Genomic DNA, 23,808 nt, shown 5'->3' with positions numbered 1-23,808 from the left:
TGTAGTGTCCATTAAAATAATTTTAATTATAAATGTATATATAATTTATATACACATTTATAATTTTATATACATTTATAATTAAAATTATTTTATTACACACTACAAACCTTGTTTAGGCACTGAGCCCTTTTTTATTACTTGATTTCACCATACGAGCCATTGTTATTTATTTGTTTCTAAAGTTTTTCGTGTTTTTAATGTTTTCCATGTTTAATACAATAATTTCTGCATACCGCTCGAATTGAAATAAGCCTGAATATAAAATCGAAGATACACCAGGCAGTTACGCAATAATGCTGTGAGCGTATATGGTCACGTTCGGTTTATTTATTCTTGTCGCAATGCGAAATTTTTTTTGCGCGCCCATAACAATGCGCGGGCAATTTTGTGATGGTAAAGGTGGAGCGAGATAAAGAGATGCCCTGGAGCTAGCTTCGTGTCGCTCGAATTAAGGGCTATAAATGAGAAGACTGCACAGGGCAAAGGGTGTAACACACGCAGAGATGGAAAAGGGATTCTTTTACGGCCCTTTTACCTCGCCTTCTGTTCCGGCATCGGCTGTACAGCAGCTTTTCCTTCGTTCTCTCTCTCTTCCCTCGTTCTCACTTTCCGCTCCTCCGCACCGTCCCTTGATGTATTAAAGGGGCACGTGAAATATTCCGGAGGCATTTTCATTACCGTCCTCTCTGGGAATGCACGCAGGTTGATAAGCCTTTCTGCACGAGGGCAAAGTGGATTGCGAAGAGAGGAGTCAAATGTATTCGGTTGCCGGTGTGCTCTTTTTTTTCGTCCTCTTTTTACCTCAGAAAGGATATTGCATTATTTTTATTAAATTCGTGCATAACACATATACGCGCCTTTTCAGCGTTATAATTAGAAAAATGTAATTTTTCGCGGCGTGGACATTTGCAGTAGGAATGTTCATCGAATGCAAAATTAATCCCGACAGTTGTTAATGGTCGGTTTCCATCCAAGCTATTCCATGTAAATTGGCTTTTATTCGAAGTGAGTAAATAACGAAGCGCGACAAGTACAAATTATATATAAATAATTTAGATTGGATTTTGTATGATAATTATATGATATTTATAACGACATAAATATTGTTAATTATAATGAGTGGATAAATAAAATCACACTTATTCTCATTTTCTCGCTTTCATAACTCATCTCTCCCTTAATATGTACGCAGTCTTTCGGAAGTAGAGAAATCATATGCATAGCGTGGAATTAACTTGCCGTGAAGCATAATGCAAGCTATAACTTGCATTATATAATTACTCACGTGTTCTTTAATTAAACGAACTTAAACATACAACTTGCTGATCCGCGTGACGAATTGTTTAGAATGCAATTGCGTGCAATCAGAGGTAATTTCCGTGCTATCTACTGCTGCTTGTATATTTATAAAATTATTAAAGAAAAACGATTCAATATATTATAATACGCCTATTAAACTAATGTATCTTCAGTTGAAATATTATAGCACCTTTTATACATCAATATATTGTTAAACACGTAGTTGAACTAACTCACGCAACAGTATTAAACATATAAGGCTAATCTTTGCAATGGAAAGCAAACGTTCTGGTGTAATATTTTACAAAATTTTCACTCGCGTGTGGCATGTTTGGAGCAGACGTACAACTGTCTCGAAATCGCGCGCGGCGATCCGATTCGCCCCGGCAAGGTTATCGCGCTTCGCCACATCGTCAAGTATTTTAAAGCGTCGCCGATATCTCGAAATTATATAGCAGCATAAGCTGTGGGAGTTGGTAATCGTTGGATTTTGTGCAAATGGGCTCTCAGCAGGCCACTCTGCTTTTTCAGGCGCAATTGAATCCGCCGGCACTCACGGCAGTCCTCCAGTCCAGTAGTTGACAAGGTAATTCCAGTAATTCCCTGAATGCACGGTATTTTACAAATTCCTTGCGATCCAGGTACTTGCGATCCGTGTATTTAGCATATTGAGTCATTTCCATAAAAAGCTATTGCATGCGATTCCCGATTAGTAGATTACTATACCATAAGTGATATTAGAGAAACCAGGTGACGATCACTTTTACGATAATTTCTTTTATTGGTAGAAAAATTGTTATTTGCTTCAATATAATTTAATTAAAAAGTTTCCATTGGAGAATCAATAAACGTGAAAAACATTATTAACCGTGTAAACGAACATTGCAACTAATCCCAGCTCCATTTCTGTTTGAGAGATTTTATAAATAATTTTTTGAAATTGGAGGCACTTTCTAAGTATAACGTATCAGATATTTTATATTTATTAAATTGCTATTTGAACTGCCGACGATTTGAAGAGTATATTCCCAAATAATACCCATGCGAAGAGAATTGTGCTGCTTTCGAAAAAAAAAATCGTGCATTCCTTTGTGACATTAATGTACGTTAAATGTCGCCGGAAAATTTATCGATAGGTTCATTCCGCCCTGACAAAATTGTACAAAAATTCGATGCGACGAGGGTGCCTATAACTGGCGATATTTGATTTATGAACCGTAATTTCTCTCAAGAGAGACGAAAATGATCGCGTGAAACGAGTATATAATCGTATATAATCAATCAAACGTTATAACCAATTAATCGTTTTAAACGGCTAATCAGAAATTATACAATTCACTTTCATTCGCGCTTTTGTGTTGTGAGAAACAGAAAATTATCACGGAGCAGAAGAAAGACTGGAAAACGAAATGTCGAATACGTATGCCATCACATCTTTAGATAATCGATCGGGTGCGATCATGCGATAAAAGAAGCAGGAATCTTTTTCAGCTAATTTAATAGGACACGTTTCTGTGCCATTACCTGTTGCGTTCACCATTATTAGGCGTGCCAGGGTGACTTCGACGAAGAAAAATGACGACTGTGTCGTCCGGAGATAGACATTTCTTATTCATCTTCGTGCTAATCGTAGACATATTAACCATAGACTGCTTATGAGGCAGTGGGCCCCTAAGTGGGGGCATCCTCCTGAGGGAAAAGGATAATATGAGTTTATTTGGACGTCTATCTTTCTCCAGAACGCGTGAGTCACGAGAGGCAGAGAAAGATAGACACCCAAATAAATTGCCTTCACTGCCTCATAAGCAGTCTATGGTCAATATGTCTATGGTGTCATTACATATAGCTCATTTATATTTGACACGCTTATGGCTACCAATTCTCGAAAGAGAAGGGAAACGTTCGAGGACGCGTTGTTAGTTATTAACTTTTCCAGTTTACTATAATATTAATAAATTAATTTTCTCACATATATCGTATACACAAAAATATATATTTATATTAGAAATTATTCGTCATTACTGATGTATTAATATTATTTTGTTAATAAATGAATATAATATGTGTATTATAATTTAGTTATTGTTGGATTAAATTTATTAGATAATTGTTTCAAGTATTATCTACAAGTTAATATTGTGAAATGTTACGAGCTACTTCCTCAATGAGAAAATCATATTTCAAATCAGTAATTACCATACTTTTGGAATAGAGAATCCCAATGAATTTTAAAAGAGATTTCATCGTTATTCTCTGATAATTCCCGAGGAAACAACTTGTAGTGATTTATGTGCGGTCAATCTTGTGTAGAATCGCACAAGATACGCTCTTATTTTAACGATTATTCGCGATTAATGCATGCGACATAGTTTAAAATTGTTAGCAGCGTATGTCGAGTTTTACTTTTTAGTTCGTTTCATTTAATTACGCATGTATAACACTCGTCGATATGTGTCGCACACGAATATTTGCCCCGTGGCAGTTAGTAATTATCGCATATTATTTCACGGACTAAACTGTTAATTATTCAGTCGAAGAGAAACCTTTCGGCGTGTATAAAGTTAATACAACGGTCTCTTTTATGACCGCGTATTAATATTGAAATTTCGATTGTGCCGATTTATTTGTAGACGCATGCACGCCGGTATGCATTTCGATTCAATTTCAGATTTCATCACATTAATTCTCGTATCAAACTGTCACGTGCTTAATTTACTCGCGTAAATTTTATTTCTCTATTCATCGCCGTCGTGCTTATAATTACACGCGCGTCTCGTACATTCGGAAATTGTAAACACGAGAGTTTTTCGGATAATTATTAAGTTGCTGGGGACATTTGTCATTTAAAAAATTCAAAGTAAATGTCAGAGCGAAGGAAGGAGCGATATAGAGAGACCCCGCTTTAGATACATATTGCAGTACTCGGGATAATTCCTCAGGATCATTTCTCATCCAAATAGTGCACAAAATGTCTAACAGAACACCGGGTAGGAAGGACTCCGCATTAGCGAAGTTTCGTGCTAATTGTACGTAATTAATTATATCATTATTTCGCCGATTAATCTAAGTCGGGCTCACCGCGGCGGTAGAGGATCATATTTTTCCTCGCGATGTACGGTATTCTTCGTCGCAACTGCTGCACAAGAGCGATCAATCTGGGGAGATATGATTTCATTTCTTTCGTCTTTTTTTCGAAAGACAAAACGACGTTACGTACAAAGGAGGAGAAAGATGTTGCCTTCCCGGCAAAGATGAAAATTGCTGAGAATATATCGCGGGAATATTTTCTGGTTTTGCCGTGCGAGAAACCGCTGCAGCAACGGTTTTAATATTTGAAAACAATTTCGGGACTTTTTGTACATATTCGTGCATCGAATGTTTCAGGGAGCGTGGCAGCGTATTTTGAAAAATCTGAAATTGATGACGACGTACCGGAAATTCATGAACAGCAACACAGGGGATTCCTGTTTATTTTATTCGCGCGCAATCGAATCGCAGGTGACGCAGTTGCATAAAAGATGAGCCATTTTTCTAGCTTTAATTGTTTCTCTTATGTAAAAGAACAATCAGTTGATTAATCAAGAAAATTGGGCAGTTTAACGAGCAAACTATGATATTTCAATTCTGTTAAACACACTTTTAAATATTGCTTTTTCATCAAGTTGGGAATGGCATTTCTAACATTTTAAATGTCAAATCAAATCACGAATGATAGCCGTATACATCGTACATTGGCACACAGGTCAATTAGTGCCAATTCACAATTAGCGCGACATTTTTATTCCTCAAATTCGCGCTACACTTACCGCGTGCAAATAGAAGCGTTTTTATTTATTTATACAGCATGCACACACAGCCGCGTTTTATCACCATTGCGCACAACTCTATTAAACTTCAGTATAACGTTATACGAGCTCTAGCAAGTGTTGCATTTATGAACAAGAAGAATAAATTGGAATATATCGGAAATGTATGCGACACACGAGCGATTCGATAAAGAGTGAGAACAAGATTGGCCCCATTTTTTTCGCACTCCATTTGGGTCACAAAGTAGGTACCAAACGAAAGGTCTCGTCAAGATGCTCGCAGATATGTCAGTCTCAGAGTGTACCTATTTAACGTACCAGAGATATCGGGCTCCGAAACTTCCCAGGACGCAAACGATGAAGCCGTCTGGAAAGACACCAGCCATTTGTTTGGAATGGAATGGAACCCTCGATGGAACCTTTGAAGCTCGATATCTCTGGAACGTTAAATAGGTACACTCTGAGACTGGCATATCTGTAATTATAGGACACTTGTTCTCACTCGTTGACTTAGTTCTCGTAAAAGTAAGAATTGTGCTACTACGTTAGAGACGTGGTGACAAATTGTTATCCACTCCTATGACTCATCATTTGCCTGATCAATTATGAGCGCAAAACGTTATCATTTTCACAATCACTTATCATTCTTACAGCAGATATATTTGAAAATGTTGCATAGTTACGCAATATTATCGTCCTTTTATCTTTACGATTTACGTTACAGAATAAGAGTAACGTGTGTATCGATTATCGATGTTCACAGGCACGCTTTCGCGTTTATCCACTTATAGCACACGCAACGTTTGTCATCAGCACAAATAGCAACGTTCTTGCGCGTAATTCTCAGAGAGGAACGGGGCGGGCAAAGTTATACCGAAGGCTTGCTTGTTTGCGTGCTCGCGAAAGTTAGCTCGTCGACAACGCAATCCTTTGAGACTAATCTACGCGAGAGTGGACGAACTCGCGTTACTCACGCCTCCGAGATTTCCTGCGTGCACGTGCCTTTTTATATTCCGCATGTTCCTCATGATGGTACTTGAAAACTGGATCACTTTTTCCTAGAATACGCGCGTGTTCACCGTATGCAATTGAGGCTCTTTTATTTGCGTCGCGTTGCCACCCAATTTTTCTCGGCTGAACGGATCTGATATCAAATCATAAATTATGCGATGCAATTTTTGATGGCGGAAATTTTTAAAGCGAGTATCTTGGTAGCGAACATGTAGCGATATGTACACCGCAAATGTATACCATAAAAGACCTGCGAGAGCGGAATATCTCAAGGAATTCATGGCACACACAATTTTGTAGTATTTCCGAATATTATTTCTGAAACTTTTTCCGAAAGTATTAAAGAAAATTGTATCAAAACGTGATAATGGTTCTAAGAGGATGCAATTTTTAAGATATATTGATATGATTTATAACTGTTGGCTGGGCGAATGGATAAAAACAAAATGGCCCGCTTTCGAATGATTTACGACCGACCTTGGTCGAGGGGAAAATATCGAAAACCTATTGCCAAAAAGCCAGAGTCAATTGACCTCAGTAAAAAATGTTATTGATTGTGAAAATTATTCGAGATCTCTCGAGGTGTTACAAATGTAAAATAATGTTATCGCAAGTTAATGAAGTACGCGACCATCATTGAATTAGCAAAGTTATATCTTTAACTGATTTTGATACTTTCTACTAGCCGTATCGGTTGTTTTCGTCCGTCTTTATCTGCGATTAATGTCATTCGTTTTTACATAAGAAAGTGTTGTATCACTCATCAGAATGAGCGCGTTACACAGCGCGTAAGCCGCAAGACTTGTCTATGTGTAACGAGGCAATTGAAAATTGCAGAATAAATTCTAACGAATTCCTATTTCTTTTAATGAGGCACGTTTTCAGATCTTTAAATCCGCATCGCCTCTTTTCTTACACGTAAATGCTTCCTGCCCTGAAATATTGCGAGATATTTGAATGCGCAATGTTCATCTTTCCTTAACGCGCGCACTACGTCAGGTTTGAAGGAAATGAAATGTCAAATTTCGGTATTTTCTCTTTTCTGTGCATAAGCGCAGAATAATGCATGAAGTTTTACGGGAGGGAGTGCGGGCGGCAACAACGACGCCAAATGCCGAGAACAAAATTTCAACACTGTGTTCTTCACTAGGGATTAATATCGCTTTGCATATTTACATATTCAAGTAACGCCACGTTTCTTGTCGGGGCGCAATGGAAAGAAAATATTCTTACTTCACTTATTACTCGAACTTGGCGTTAATCGTAATTGAGCATATATGCTCGTTAAGTGTTTCTTTTATGATTCGTAAACAAAAGCCGATGTCTCTGTGGAGTGGTATCGGAAAAATTAATGGTATCGGCAAATTTTACAAATCTTTAAATCTTCCATAATCTTCAAGGTAGTAGAGATTCCATGAGAGAATACGCATAGTATTTTTATGAATAATTCGCCTGCGTTTTCAACTCGAGAGCGTATTCCATGTATAATAGAATGGGTAAGAAGAATAATATGGTAACTCAAACACTTTGTCGTTAAAAATATTGTAGGTGCTGTTGAAAGAAGTTTTATCGCTAATCTTTTAAGATTCTCCGCAGCTTTCGGATTCTAGATATCTCAGAAAATATTCAAGAATCACGTTTCCAATCACATTTTCATCTTGCAAATTGTTAATAGTCGTCCAAAGTTATCAATAGACTATCTTTAAAGTATACAATGTGTAGCTGGAAATTAAAATCGTAATTGCCTAAAAATTATACGTATAAAAAATATATAAATGAATGAAATTTGCGCGAAAGAGGTACATTGTTGTTGGAGTAATTTTACATAATAATTTGTGAACAACGGACAGCAATGGCTACACTGCTGTTGTATAAAAACACTTGCGCGCATTCTGTGTACTTTCCTCAAATTCACGGTAGAGCGGAGTCAAGAATGGCATTCGCGAACATTTCCAGAATGTCGATATCGAGGAGACAGTCTAAAATGTCGGCGGCCTCGGAACGACGTTTAAGATCTGACGGTAGCAGTGTGGGTATACATTCCTTCTGATAAAATTCAGTCACCCTTCTTCAGTTCCTACACTTCCGCCGTATACCCGCTGCCGGAGAACGGAACGAAGGTCGCGGCATGGGAAAAAAGGACGAACGATGAGGGAGAGTATGCTGATGGTGGAGGGAACAAGGGATGGGAGAGAATACGGGGTGAATTACAGGATGCGTGCTGTTTCCTTTTCTGGGTCGTCTCCGTTCCGCATTTTTTTCCCCCTAATGGTTTTCATGAGCTTGGAGGTACCGCATTATTTGCGGTCTTTTATAAAGCGAAGATAAACCTCGGCAGTTTTTGCTTTCACATATAATATTAATCTCAGCGATTCTCAAAATCAATAAGTGCATTGATACATCGGAAATTTGACAGGCTGCAATTATCAATACGCGTGTGTCGTGAAATTGGCGTACATTGTGGAAGAATTTTGAGAAAAATAAATAACAGTTAGAAAAATAATAATTCCGCGGTGTTAAGATAAATATTCGTTTGCTTATTTAAAATGTTTTCTCTGTTTTTGGTTTTTGTTTTCTTTAGTGGATTAATAGAGTAAAAATGAAGAGAATATACATGTAGAGCGAGAATAAAAGTTTTTAAACATAGAATGAAAATTAATTGATTTACAGGATGAAACTTCAGACTATTCATTTGTTTAAATATGCAATTAAAATTTATGTAACAAAATGTGTGTTAGATTTTAGCAACATCGTGAAAGATATTTTGATATTTCTCTTTAAATATAGGTATCACTTTATGAGTTCTTATAAATATGCATGCGGCAGATAGTTATCTTCCACTAAATTCTGCTCCTAATTCCTTTTTACCCGCATTACCTTAATGAAACACATTAAAAGTTTTCTTAAATATAAATTTGATAAATAGCTCTTTGTAAGAGAAATATCTTCTTGGCAGGATTTGTTTCGATTGTTCGTTGTATTTATTTAAACTTCATTTCTCCGAGTTATTCATTTACTTGCTCGCGTAAAGTTAGAAACTCTGACACTGATTTTGTCGTTTCACTAAAAAAATGTATTCTTATTTTGTATATAGAAGCAAGGAATTCTCGATAGGGCTCTCGTTATACATTTTTTGCCGGATCTCTATTTTTCTTAATTCATGACAGAAATATAGGATTATTTATGGTAAAATTATTCATAACCCAATTCGAAACACCAAGCAATATTTAAATGCAAATGTGTGCGCAAGTCTTAATTCTTATAAATTTATGATATTTTATACTGTAATCGATATATGCAATATACATTTCTTCATACTTATGCTAATTCGTTTCTCTATGGATGCCCTCTCGCAAAACTTACTTGGGCCGTGAATAACGTGACATTTCTTGGCGCCCTACCGTCGATACGCAGCACGTCCCCGTGCGAAACAAATGTATTAGCTGCGCACATTCGTGCGAGGAAAAATAAAAAGGTCTCACGTGTGGCGCGCATTTGCAATCCAAAACAGTACAAGCCGATACACGGTCGGCTCGCATATTCGCGGACTCGCTGCGCTTAATGCATTAAACGGGCGACTCGCCGCGGTCGCCTGCAATAGCCGCCACAATGGAATTCAATTTTCGCAAGCGTGGGCACGAATGGCCGTCGATAAAGAATGGATAGATCCGTCGTCCGACGAATGAAGGAAAGAGACCGACACAGGCTTTTAACAGGAGCCTCCAGAGCTGCAGAGCCGCTTTGTCCCCCCGTTTCCTCCTCCAGCCGCGTGCGAGCCCCCTGTCTGTGCTTGCATAGATCGTCCCTCGCTTTCCCGCTTCGCCCAGCTTACGCGAGCACCGCTAACTCCATGGCCGGGAGAATTCAGATAGCGGATACCGGATGCTATTATGCGCTACATATATATCCCGCGAACTTTACAGCCACTAGACTGCGATACTCTGAGGAATTTACAGTCTGAAAGATATTGCCTAGCGATATATGCCGGCGGCACTTCGCCCTTCCAGGCTCTATGTAGAGCAGGGAATCGGCGGAGATGGAAGGTCCCGTGGGATAAGGGGATGATTTCTGTCCTTAAGAGGGTCTATCGGGGGTGGCTATGTTGAAATCTTCCGAGGCCTACCCCTATTTTCTCACTCTCTCCCTCTTGCTCTTCCTTTCTCTCTTTCCTCTCTATAATTCTCACACTCTCACCGTGTCGCCAAGAGAGAAATACCGTAATGTCTGTCCATCTGTCAATCCGATTCTCTCCCTGTGTATACCTTCGATCTTTCGCCTACCGGGAGCGAAACGGCGTCCCATTTCGAGCGATCCGTGGGCGGACGGGAACAACCGTGAGCTTTTGTTTAATTCCGAGATTGCGCCACGAGACACTCGTCTCAAACGTTGGCGCGCGCAGATGGGACCTCGCGAGTTTTTTCCTCCACGTTTCATTAGGGAGGAGAGACACTCGATAGCCCGGGACGGCTTCCTTGCCGTAAATTTATAGTCTCGCTTGGAAAGTTTGATCGGGATTAAAATCACCGCGCGATCACGAGCGGAGTAATGGAACGCATTTGTTCTACTCGGAGAGAGTGTTTGAGGATACGGTTGCGCAGCAATCTCGGGCACGTTATCTCGAAGGAGAAGTACGATAGAAACGCAGAGATTTTATGATATTTTATAATTCTATTAGGAAAATTTTCAGAGCTTTTTTGCGCGTATTCCTCGGGTGTAGCTGAACCATGGAACTTCGTTCTATCCATCGACATTTAAACAATACTTTTTCAAAAGATAATTTAAGAAATAGTTTTCAGGTAATGTATTCATTATTAGAGCGCCGTAGTAAATATTAATATAATCACTAATAACTTGAAGCAGAATTTTTACGTTCAACTTATAATTACATGTCTTATTAGTGATTAAAGATTATTATAACATTAACTTATGCACTGTTGATTGTACACTCACAATGCCCACCTCCTTTTTGCTTTTTTGTTAATAATGATATAAATCTAAAAAAAAAGACAACTATTATTAAATTTATTATATATTGTACCTATGAGCGATAAATAATCGACTAATATTTGACGCTAAAATTGAGAACGTCACTCGCGCCTTCGTTTAAAAATTTAAACTGAAAAGTTAGGAACGCATAGTTTAAATTTGTGCATATATGTGCATACAGGTTGAACGTGATATCGGTTTTAGGTCACGTTTTTACAGGTGAAAAATTTTTGTTCGGCAGTTTTCCGGGCACAATTTGAAAACAAACTTTTGTCCTGGTTGCATGTTTTCGCGTAAAAGTAAACGCTGATAGTGACCGCCAACCTTTCCTCCATTACAGAAATCCTGGAGGTAGGATTCAACTGATACGCGTCTAAGCCGGGGATCCTGGAAAACTGTGCGACCGGCCAAGGGGCCGGCTGGAAACAGTACCTCTTCTTGCTGGCAAAGAGGATCAAGGAGCCTTATCGTACTTGCTACCCAGACGAAGAAAAAGAACTCGAGGAGAGCGAGAAGAGACGACGGAAGGAAGAGACGAAAGGGAAGAGAGCAGGGAACCTGAACGTAGCCGCGAAGATAAGTGACCTGAAGATGTCGGGCGTAGGCAGAAAGATGAAATCCCGGGCGAGACGCTCCAAGATCTCGTGATTGGTGTCAGCGGCTGGCTGAGGGGACAAGGTCGATCGCGTAGGTCGACCGTGATGGAGGCGAGAGCGAATGACACGTTCGTCAAGTCGGTCCTTCGAAACCTCTCGCTGACCCGCGAGCATCGGCACCTGGACGAGCCACCCGGAGGAGAGGTGGTCTCAAACGCCATCGATGTTGTCACTACGATCGTGCAGGAGGAGAAGATGGCGGACTTTCTGGGCGATGCCCTCGCGAGGAATGACAGCGACGTCGACGGCGGCGAGTCCAGTTGGTTCAACGACTCGACGACGACCGCCGCCGTCTCGACCCTGTCTGCCTCCTCGTCCTTCGCGGAATCCACGTCGTCGTATTCCACCTCGAGTGTCGACAACTACACCGGCAGCGTGTCCGACCTCTTTGCCTTCGACGACCTGAGCGATTACATCAACCGACTCAACTACAGCGTGCTTGTGAACCTGACGGCCTACTACGACGACGGTGCGGGTCTGAATCTCACTAGCGTCAATTGCACGTCGTCGATAGTCGCCGGGGGTGCCGTTAGGCCGGGCGAGTGCGCTGGAACCGCCGGCGTCGACGAGAAGTCTAACCCGAACAGCTGGTGGGCCCTAATACTCGTGATCGTGCCGTGTTTGACGCTTTTCGGTAACGTGCTCGTCATCCTAGCGGTGGTGAGGGAACGGGCGCTGCAGACTGTCACTAACTACTTCATCGTCAGCTTGGCGGTCGCCGATCTCCTCGTGGCGGTGCTCGTTATGCCGTTCGCCGTCTACGTACTGGTAAGTCGTAAGTCTTTGCAGGAGCAACGCGCATTCCATTTTTATTTTATCCTACATTTGCGTTAAAACGAGCACTTAATAATGAATGTTATTATCAGAGAGATGGGGTACATTCAAACATCTGTTTCTCTACATTTCTCTAGACGTTTCATTTCCCGATGCTTTCACAAAAGAATAATTTACTCTAGATATACATATATACAACGTACTAAGAAAAAAAAAAACACAATTACAATTATAATCATTAAATTGACGCTTATCTTATTGCGAGAGCTGCATAATTAGGAAATGTTACTTTTGCTGATTATCGCGTTCTCATTATACGAACACGAAGCGTCTAGTTGCAGAAACGTATAACGCACGTATATAATCCATTTATCATCTGGCGCGAGTAAAAATTTTAGAGCGATACTTCTGTCACAATTAATCACGTAAGACGTTCGAATAGAACTTGAAGATTTATCATCCGGCGGTTCTATTTCGCAATTAATGGAATTAATATTTCTAATTATAGTTCGTTGTATAATTTGTAAATAAGCTGAAAACTCCGGAGGGCGGAGTCTTGCATCGATCGCGAGTTTAGCTGCTAATTAGACGCTATACGTTACACAGCGTTTGCATGCACTCAATTACCGCCCTCACCTTCAAAGTACACGAGAAAAGGAAATTGAGTAGCGTTCACTTTTAAACACTTTGATCTTGCTAACATAGAGGTGCCTGCTATTAAAAACTAGGGACCAGTTTTTCCCACTAATCAGAAGAAAAGATAGATCTTCGAAACTTGAAATGACGAGATACAAATTTGCCACAAGAATTAAGATTTAAAACTTTCGCTCGATAATTTAAAAATATATTTACAGTATCAGTGACAGAAAAGCGCGTTGGCTGGTTCTCTTGGAAGAGAAAAGATTTTTGAAAAATTAATTTATGATATTCAAGTATATTATATTGTAATATACGCGGAGAAAATTTTCTCTTAAAATTTATCTCGAAAATCATGTGGTCGTGGGACAACGTGACATTTTGCAGAACTTTGTGAGAGCTTTGTAAGAGTTTAGTATTATAAAATTTCAAAAAACTCTTATAAAATTCTTCGAAATGCCGTGTCCCACGATTACATGATTTTCAGGATTGAAAGAAAATTCTCTCCGTGTACGCTTCAATGCGTTTATCTAATATGTTGCCCAGTTTTCCGTTGTCGATTACATCTTGGCAACATCGATGCGCACTTTCTACGAGATTTTCTGTCAAATCGAACGTAATTGACACGATAATTGTTTCCAAGTGAAGACTGTATGATTTAAAGAAAAATAAAATTAATTCATTAAAGCTATTTGACTAATTCTATGGTTCATTGCTGGCGAACTGGTTTGTTGACTACGCAAACATTGGCTAATACAGCTGTCTCTGAATTCGCTAATTGTAACTATTGAAAATATTGACATTGCATATAATGCATTTCACTTGATTAGTAACTTGAAAGAATTCAAATACTAAAACTTCGTTTCTTGTATTTACGTAAACAACCTTAGTAACGTCCATAAAAAATACTATCCGTCATTTTTGCGTGAAGTTATCAAATATGTATGTGAATTATTGATCGACGATGAAACTAAAATTGCACGCCTAATAAAAATTAAATTAACTCTAAAAGAACAAGTATTAATTGATTTTGTGAGCTGTATTTGAGAGATTTATTATAGAAATGTATTACTGTAGTTAACGTATTTTTATATGGTAAATGATTATTTTATTATATAAATATTATTTTAACAAATCAATAATAAACCCCTAATTAGAGAGTAGTAATTTTAGAAAAAAAATACAACTAAATGCCGTTACATAAAAACATGGAGGATCCGAGTTTCATGGTTCCACAAGAGGGAGAAATGTATTTAAATATAAAAGTGTTTCAAGGGCTATAAATTGTAAGACGGAATAAAATTTCACGTTACATTACGATCGAGACGCTGCCAGTTGTGATGTCGCGTGACGATAACGCATAATGCGACAAAAAAGGAGAGGTTATTTATAATAAGCGAGCCGCTGAGAACGATATAACGTTACGAATCATCCGCATTGAATTTACCCAATGGACTTTCGTGCATTTGGTTTAATCGCCAATTAAATACGCGCTGCGGTGACGGTGCTGGAATAGCTACAATTATGAAGATGATGTCGAGGCTAAATGCTATTTAGCCACGTCAATCAAACTTCCAGTAGTCAAAAACAGTTTTCGTTGACTCTATCATGATGTGTATAAAATGCGTCTATTATTCTGCAAAATTGTTACCGTTTTTCTGACATTGCAATAAGCAGGTGAAATGTAGTAAAAAACGTTAATTAACACATCCGGGAAAAAGAAGGCGGCAATATAAATAAAAGTGGCCGTAAAGATGGGGACATAAAATGGAAATAGTAAAACTGGCAAGAGGCAGTTAAATATGGATACAATACAATTGAACAATGTGAAAGTAAAAAAGCTGGGTGATTACAAAATCAATTTGAAAGGTTAAAGGTTTGCTACGAGCTGAACGCAAACACAGATGTGATGTAATTAAATGTGTAAACGTTTAAAACAAACGACACGAAAGATCAATACACGTATAATATAGAAATACGCACACAGTTTGGATCCTTATATTACTAATAAATAGAAGACTGTAAAGTTAAATTGTGCTTAATAAATCAATTAAAATCTTCAATTCCAAAGACTATTTCCCGATAAACTTTAAGTTCCGTCTAATGGACGAATTATAATTGGATTTCCTTTCTTTCGCGACTGATATGTCCCGCGCGATTGATATATTTATCAAAGTATTAAAAAATAAGAAACAAATTGAATTATTTATTTTCTAGGATCTCACGATAATGTCCTTTTTGTGGTTGCGACATTGTGTTAGGATCTTACTTCTAAGTCGAAGCGTGGTTTAGAATTGCCGGATCTTTGTTTCAATCGTTAGCAAGCCATTTGCTTACCCCGGCACGTTTCGCATAGATTACATCGCACGTCTACACGTGATCTTATTTTAAAGTCGTCAGCGGTATCAGAAGACGCGTTTCGTTCCCGATGCACGTCTTTACAAACGCGGAACTGAACCGGGGAGGGGGCGGGGATGCGGGTTGCGGAAAACACGAACAAACGGCAATTCTCTAGAAATGGAAAATCCCGACGCGTGGTCCCATAAACGGCTCGCTCGACTCGACCTCGGTCCACGATCTCGATTTCGGCAGTATGCGCCGACCGGATTGAACGAGACAAAAGTGCAATCGGTCAATTAAGGACTACGTCCGTAATACCGCGTGCGAACGCTCGTCAATGCAGTTTTTGCGCATAGGTATATGTATATCTGGGGACGCGGTCCCGCATTTCCTGCGGCACGCAACTTCATCGCGATTGTGCGTGCTTGCTTGCTTGCGCGCGCACACACGCGTGTGTATATTTTCGGTGGAATTGTCGACAAAGACAGATTGCTAAAAAATCCGAGGTGAAATATTGTTTCCCGTACTGCGTCGCGACAGAATATTCCCAGATTGCCTCGGTAATCGGAGTCGGGAAATAACTTTCGGGGACTTTGTTCAATTCTCTTCGATGATCCTGTTAAAGTCGTATTTGCCAAAAATTTCAGATCGTGCTAAGACTTTAGAATTTCTTAAGCACGGCTTGCACTGAAAAAACAATTTTCGCTAACATAGCTAATTATAGTTTGCTAAAAGTATTTTGCCAACCCCTAACCATCAATTTCTAAATCACAGCAAATGATTTGCGTCTAATAATAAGCACAGTAGTATAATATTTAGCTATCATAACTAAATATTAACTCCATATTTTACAACTAAAATTTCGTTGCCACACGCAGGTTTTAGCTACGGCAACTACATTTTTCTTTTCCGCGTGGTTATTGTACACTTGTCCCGTCGGAGTATTAAGCAATTTCTATCGTGATAGAGTTTCGCTCACTCAATAAGCATCTCGTGTGTCACTGCGCCAGAGTTAAATAATGACTTGGACCGAATAATTTGCTGGTTTCGAGATTGAGTTAGTACGAACTGTAACTGCAATTTTCGCATTAACATGGGGCGCCTATGTAATAATAACTGGATGACGTATCTCGAGCAAGTTCACGACCGTGATCGATAAATTTCTAATGGTCGGCGGAGACCTGCGTCTGCCGACTTGCCATTAATTTCAGAACGGACAGAGAGACGAGTGTCCCGTTTTAATTGCACCTTAAATAATCCCATCTCCCGCTCTGGTATTCTTGACGCCCTGCCGAATGGCGACCGGCGCCACGGCAGATTACATCGGTATGATAAAATCAAGGTGCACCTTCGCCTAAGTGCAAACGCGGCGGATCGTCACCGGGGACCGTCCTTCGGTTGCTTAAATGGTCGTTCCGGAGTCTCGCATTAAACGATTTACTAGCGGGGCATACGTGTATACGCCGCGCGACGAAAGCGTCGTTGTTGGGTTCAGGGCCACTTTACGCTCCTCGCGGTGTGCTCGGCGTGGCAGCGTCATCCTCCCTTTAACGACGAGTGAAAAATGGTTGCTTTCAGCGCGTTTGCACTTGGAATTCCTTCAGCTATGCTTCCGCGATGATATTCCGCGAGGTCTCCGTAGCTAAGTCGTATAAGTTGCGATCCCCCGCGCTCAAACAATCTTGTCATACCAGCCGGTAAAAGGAAGACGCTAAAAGCAAATCTGATATTTCTCCCCTAAAAGGGCATCGGTTCCGAAGGATACTATTGTGAAAATGATTACATTATACAGAAACGCGAACGATTTTATTTTTACTCATAAAAAATCATTCTGTTTTATCAGTAAACAATTCAATTATATAATAAATATATTTTCTATATAATAACGTTGGAATATGTAATTTATAGTTCAATCATTTTATATCTTTCACATCAAATATTTAAATGTTTTCAAAAGTAATAAACGAAGATGAAGACTTCGTGGATATAAATAAAAAAAAAAGAAAAAGGCTATAAGAGTCAAACGTAGGTGGTTGCACGCATGTAATATTTAACATAAACGATCATATGCATATACATAAGCATATGAATATAAAACAAATGTAAGATTAAATTCGTATGTTTGCCCCTTTTTTGGAGCATCTTCAAATAAATTATTGTACATTAATAGAACAACGGCCAAGTTGATAAAAAATAAGATTAATAAGAAAACTTTACTTACATATTGGTATTCATAGTTTTCAAAAGTACATTTTGATCAATTAAATACAATTTACTTTTTTCAATTGCAGTATAAAACAAATATAAGATTAAATTCGTACGTTTCGCCCCTTTCTTGGAGCATCTTCAAATGAATTATTGTACATTAATAGAAGAATGGCCAAGTTGATAAAAATAAGTTTAATAAGGAAACTTTATATGTTGGTATTCATAGTTTTCAAAAGTATATTTTGGTCAATTAAATACAATTTACTTTTCTCAATTGCAGTAATGTTTGCTGGTGCTATTATTCATAGTCTATCATTTTGTCGTTGCAATTCTGTAAATGTTTATTAATTTTGGGAACTGACTAAGAAACTCTCGCGCATCATATGCAAAACGCCTCATATTCTTGTTAAGCCCGCGGCCTTAATAATCTCCCCCCCCCCCCCCCCGTTATCTTTCTTGCCGAGTGGTGTTACTTTTTTACGGCTTTCGTCGCGTAATGTCGCAAGTCTCCGTTCTTCAACATGATGTGAAAAACGACGATGCTCGCGCGCGGCGCGTTTATGCCCCGAATTCCGCGAGATATCCGCGTTCTTCGCGAGCAACCCCGTTCGCAGTTTCCAGCTGATGGCGCCGGGAACTCACGTTCCCGCCATTGTTGCAGGACAAACAGAATTGCAGGCATCCCCCTATCGACACGAAGTTCCGCCGTATTTATTTTTATTTCGGCGATCGCCTACATATCACCCGGCTCGATATTTTATGGCCGTCGACGCTGTTTTTACGGCGGCTTCCCGGATGTCGCGGTTACCCTTTGCGCTAACGAGCGCGACGTGCAAATTGCGCGGTTCCGTCAACGACGCAAAGAAGTTAGCGTGGCACGGGGATATTTTCCACAGTGTATACTCCACGTGAAATAATGAACATCTCTCGTCGCGTACGAGACGTACGCGCATCACGTATGCAAATGCATTTTGGCGACACACATTTACGTTGCTCTTTGAAAACTTTATTCTTTATAAAGAATTTGTTTGTACACAATTACGGATTGAGTGAATTTTTTAAGGATTTCTCGCATTAGTATTAAAAGTATAACCGACAAAGGGTATTAAAATATATTTTCGTGAAATTTAAAACAATCATATTTTTTTCGTGCGGCATCGAAATTGCATTTTATTTCTATTTGTCGGGAAAACAATGCTTTTTATCTACCTTTTACAATAGATTGTTACTAACAAGGCAAATACTTCTCCGCCTACAGCGAAATGATATTAATAACTTTTGTAATATCGTTTACAACAACAGAGGAAAGAGTCTCCGCAACCGATCGCGATGTAATATACACAGCAACGTTTCCGCGTGTAAATATCGGTCACGAGTAACGTAGCCGTGACGTCATTGTAATTTTACCACACAGACACGTGTACGTATACGTTATTGCAAACGTCATAAGCGGCAAAAATCAGATTTTTCGCGACGAGCGAGTAACTTTATATCTCCGCAAGGATTTATACGGCTTGGTATTCATTCATTCTCACCCATTTGCTTTCAGTCATTTAAACGCACGAAATTTAAAGCTCCGTATATTTTAGTAGGAAATTTTTACCATTTTCAAACGGGATACGAGTTAAAGTGCGCTTCATTCCTGTTGTGATAGGACGAACCTTTCATCGGCAATGATAAAATCGTTCCCTATTGTTATTGGAATTACATGATGCGATACTAAAAATGAATGTAGAGACGAAATCAATGTACCATTAAATTGACCAGTAAAATAAATTCAAAATTTATGAGTACAAACACCCGCTAATGGTTTCAAAGATTTTCAAAAATTCGATTATTACACATATTTAGTATATAACACCAATTTTTCTATAATGAAGGTTTCTGTTTAATATCAATTTAATTTATTGTAATTATATTATCACACGAAAACTATTATCTCAGCAAATTTCTCTTAGTATTTGCAGTAAGAAAGTGAACCAAATCTTTCCTCTGTTTCTTAGTTGTTCGATAAATAAATTTCGGTTTCGCGAAAATTATTACGCGAAAAGATATTTAATGATTAAAATTATGTAGCGATATATAATAAAATCAAAATACGCACACAAGGTTTACAACTTTGTTATATCATTATTTTGTATATCATATATTGTTAATGGTATATAATGTTTAATTTGAATTCAATACTATGTTATTAATTAAAATTATAAAATGCAAGAAACTCGAAGGTACTTATTATTTTCATACCATACGGATGGCAAGGCAATTTTTTTTTTAAAGTTATAAGTATAATATGAGCTTGTAAGTTATCTCAGAAGCTTAACAACTTAAAAATAGTTTTTATCATAATGAAATTCAGTCTGAAAAGATTAAGATAGTCATTTCAGTGAACCTGTAAGAGGGGATTAACTTTCGTGGATTAACTTTAAGAACATTTTTTATTCTATTTAAAAACATTTATTTCTCGAAATTAAAGCAGCAGTTATCGTCTCTAAAGAGATACGTTAGTGATTTCAAACAGTATAGCTAGAAATCTAATTTACAACTAAATCTCGAATCAAACAAGATGCTGTTAAAATAAAGTTTAAGCTGAATTAAACGCAGGAAACATTGTTATTTATTTTTACTCTTGTAACACATTGACGCTTAAACGTGACATTAAATATTGATCCTAACGTGCTTGTTAAACAGAGACAAAACTAGCCGTGAGAATTTTAGAAACGCACTGTATATTCGAGGAAGAAATTCGTTCAGTCATGGCCATTAATTTCCAAGCACTTGAGCATGCAAATTTAGCCCGTCATGTATTTCCGTATAGTGTTTCGATCGCATTCGAATGCAGGGAGAAGTAAAGAACGTGCCTTTATTGCGGTACGAACTGATTCGTTTTAGTATAATCCGGTTACTTCATGTTACGGGAAGGTGAGGAATGCGCGCAGTATAAAAGACGATAAGAGTAATAAACCATGCATCTAACACGTTGCATTTTTATTGCACAAAGGTCCATTAAGCTTTTTTATGCGCCGGTTAAAGGAAGGGCTGAATCAAGATGCGATTTGCAGGTTCGATTATTTACGTAACATCAGCAAGAATTCGACAACTCCATTATGCGTTTCACTGTTCAACATAAAACCGAGATCCTTACGCCATTCAGGATAATTCGCACGGTAAATTCATCCGAATCATTTACTTTTTCATATACAACAAAAGTGGATAAAATATATTGAACGCTACTCATATCAATATCGTCAATATTGTTTTCATAAAACTGCATTAAATTGTTTGGCGATTTTCCTGCGCGTTATGAGTTATAAATATATTAATACAGAATGCAGGAAGCAATACAGAATAGCGTTGTTAAAATAAAAGATGAAGAGGTCTGCGGGAGATTCCTCCTCGAAATAATTTCCTAATCATTAGTTATACCACCAGCGCGCAATCTCCTCTATCAACGAGACAAAGGCGCGTCACTGATAGCGAATTCGATAGCTTGCACTAGTGCGCACTGAGTGCATACTAAGGCCTGTTTATAGTCAATTTTTATGTTTAACTTTGTCTTAAATACACGTTCAAAGAACATTTAGCCAGAAAATGATCCGCATGAATGCCGCTCAGATCAATTTACTGGCTAAGAAATATTTCAAGAGACATTTAAGACGATATCGTTAAGTATAAAAATTGACTATAAACAAGCCTTAGTGCGCATCCAATGCGCACCAGTGCGAGTAACCGAATTCGCTACGAGAGATGTCGGTCGAAACGAGAACTGCGGCAGAAATATCGCAATTTCGGCGGAGCACGTGCGTGCTACTACTCGGAACGATCGGAGAAGAGAGGGGCACGAGTGTAGGGTGCTACTGGAGGATTTTGTCGAGGGGTGCTGGCGTGACCGCGGGTAATTTCGAGCGACGTCACCCCCTCGGCCGCCCGCCCGCCTGGATCGTAGGGTGGGCCCCGGCGCCCTAGCTGTCCCACCCGCTGGAACAGCACGGCAAGATCGCTGGGGCAAGGTCTATGTTAATAACGCGGATCACTTCATCGCATGTATGCTTATTATTTAGCGGTGCCCGGCCGGTTTTAATTCGTGCTGGCTACACACGCCCGTACACACACCACCCGCGAGAGAGTGCCGCGAATATGAATATTAATGCTCGCGGCACGGAATGGTCACTTTTCTTCTGGAAATAGTTGCTCTCGACCGTGGGAGCGACGCCGGAAGAACGCCCGGCCTTGACAAGGCATTTGATTGTCTCCTACTTGTCGGCTAACCTTGGCTCTTGGCCCTCGAAAGCACGCCACGCGCTCGATCGAACCATTGATGCCACTGAACGTTCCTATTCTGAAATATGATCGCACATCTCGCATTTTTCGATCGCGTTTGTGGGGAGAATCGATATCCGCTGAAAGTTGAAAACAGCGTTTGCGGAAATAGACAATTTTGTTGTTTTGTAAAGAATTTTTACAATTTTATTGTATTTCTCAATAAACGACAGCTAGCGAATATTTTTACTCTTCGTTGCGTTCTAATGCAATCGAAATGATATACAGTAAAAAAAAATATATGACGAGCTAAATTTGCATTTTCAAAATGCTTAGAGATGAATAGCCGCAGCTGAATTAATTTCTTTGCACCCGTGCGCGTATATAATTATAAATTTTTATTTTTCCTCAAAAAAGGAAAATAATTACAATTATTATGCAACAAGAATAACAGCATGGGTTAACCTTTCAGAATAGAACGAATGCAACCTTTGGAACCAGACTTCAATTGAATTTTATTTTAACGGTGTCTTAATTCAAAGTCAAGTGAAGGAATCATTATGTGTCCTCAATTAATAGCTGTGTAGATTACTTGGTAATTGCGGTACTTTTGCCTAATTTATCATTTGAGCCATTAACTTATCAACATGTCTTTTCTCGTTAGCAAGTTCTTATTATAACCAAAGTTCTTAGGTCACTTATATAACTCATAAATTACTTAGACAGCAAAATTGCTAACTAACAGCTTTCCTCTGACGTGCTTGACGCACGTGACTCGCCTAGCCACGTACTCGTATGTAGTTGATATTGAAAAATAGGCGATTGCGTGATTGTTTAGATCTACACAAAGATTTCCGTTTGCTTCAACTTTATTAACCTTTTGTTGCGAAGCAGCTTGTATCGATTAAACTTTCTATTCTTGATGATTCATTGTATATTTTGCAGAGTTATTGTTACATGCTACAATAAAGTTACCCGCAACTTGTACCTTACTTTAGCCGATACTCTTGAGATTAACAAGAGAAACGAGGTACATTTACTTATTTACTTTCTTCTATTGAATTCTCACGTTAAAATAAAAGAGAACACGTTTCTTATATATTTGTATAATAATATTGTAAACGTCCTGCCCGGTTGTACCGCACAGATTCTTTGTGTTATACATTAAATAATTTACATTGCTTAAAAGCATTCGTCGAAACAAATGTACGTAGCTTTCAAAATCTTATGGTTTAAACTATATCGCGAGCTTTCAAGCAACGTGAATTACCTGTGATACACATAACGTTTGATACTCTTTCCTAACATTCTACTTATCCCCACGGGCTATTTTAAAAATAAAATAAAAGCTTTATCATACAATAAAATGTCAACAGAGAAGCATTACAGAAGCATTTTAAGCGGCTGCCGAATTAAAATTCATACAATAAACTCTTACAAGGGGAAGCTCAGGTGACTCACCCTGGGATTTCGATTTTTTTGGTTATTCTGGAGGTGAAAAAAAGAGATACGTGTCCCGGCGTTTGATTGAATAGGCCTTAGTTTCGGAGTAATAAATTTGTGAAAATTAAAATTTATTTATCGTCAAGTGAAAAACTTCATCCGAAGAATCCAAAATTCTGTTGAAGTTTTACAACAAAACCGACAGCTGTCTTCGCGAGAAGACACAATAAAGATTCATTCTTTAATTCATTTGCAATTATCAGCGAGAGGAATTAATTTCGATGCAAACCAAGCGTGCTCGATCATATCTGTAAAAGTTCCCGCTGATAATTGCGATTGAATTAAAGAATGATTCTTTATTGCGTCTTCACGCGAAGACAGCTGTC

At 38.7% G+C, this 23,808-nt stretch overlaps 1 protein-coding gene across 3 annotated transcripts in view; it reads left to right on the top strand.

Moving 5' to 3' along the window:
• Positions 1–23,808, top strand: part of LOC105565511 (tyramine/octopamine receptor-like) — a 107,761-nt gene that overhangs the window by 2,177 nt on the left and 81,776 nt on the right. For all 3 annotated transcript variants that reach the window (XM_012018768.1, XM_012018767.1, XM_012018769.1), the window contains exon 2: positions 11,446–12,529. In XM_012018768.1, coding sequence (XP_011874158.1) covers positions 11,807–12,529 — 723 coding nt within the window. In that variant the 5' untranslated portion in view covers positions 11,446–11,806. The remainder of the gene's footprint in view (positions 1–11,445; positions 12,530–23,808) is intronic.

Source organism: Vollenhovia emeryi, unplaced genomic scaffold (genome assembly GCF_000949405.1).
Source record: "Vollenhovia emeryi isolate VEMERY1.0 unplaced genomic scaffold, V.emery_V1.0 DF939151.1, whole genome shotgun sequence".
Taxonomy (NCBI): domain Eukaryota; kingdom Metazoa; phylum Arthropoda; class Insecta; order Hymenoptera; family Formicidae; genus Vollenhovia; species Vollenhovia emeryi.
The sequence above is the reverse complement of the archived record's forward strand: the minus strand, read 5'-3'. Positions and strand labels throughout refer to the sequence as shown.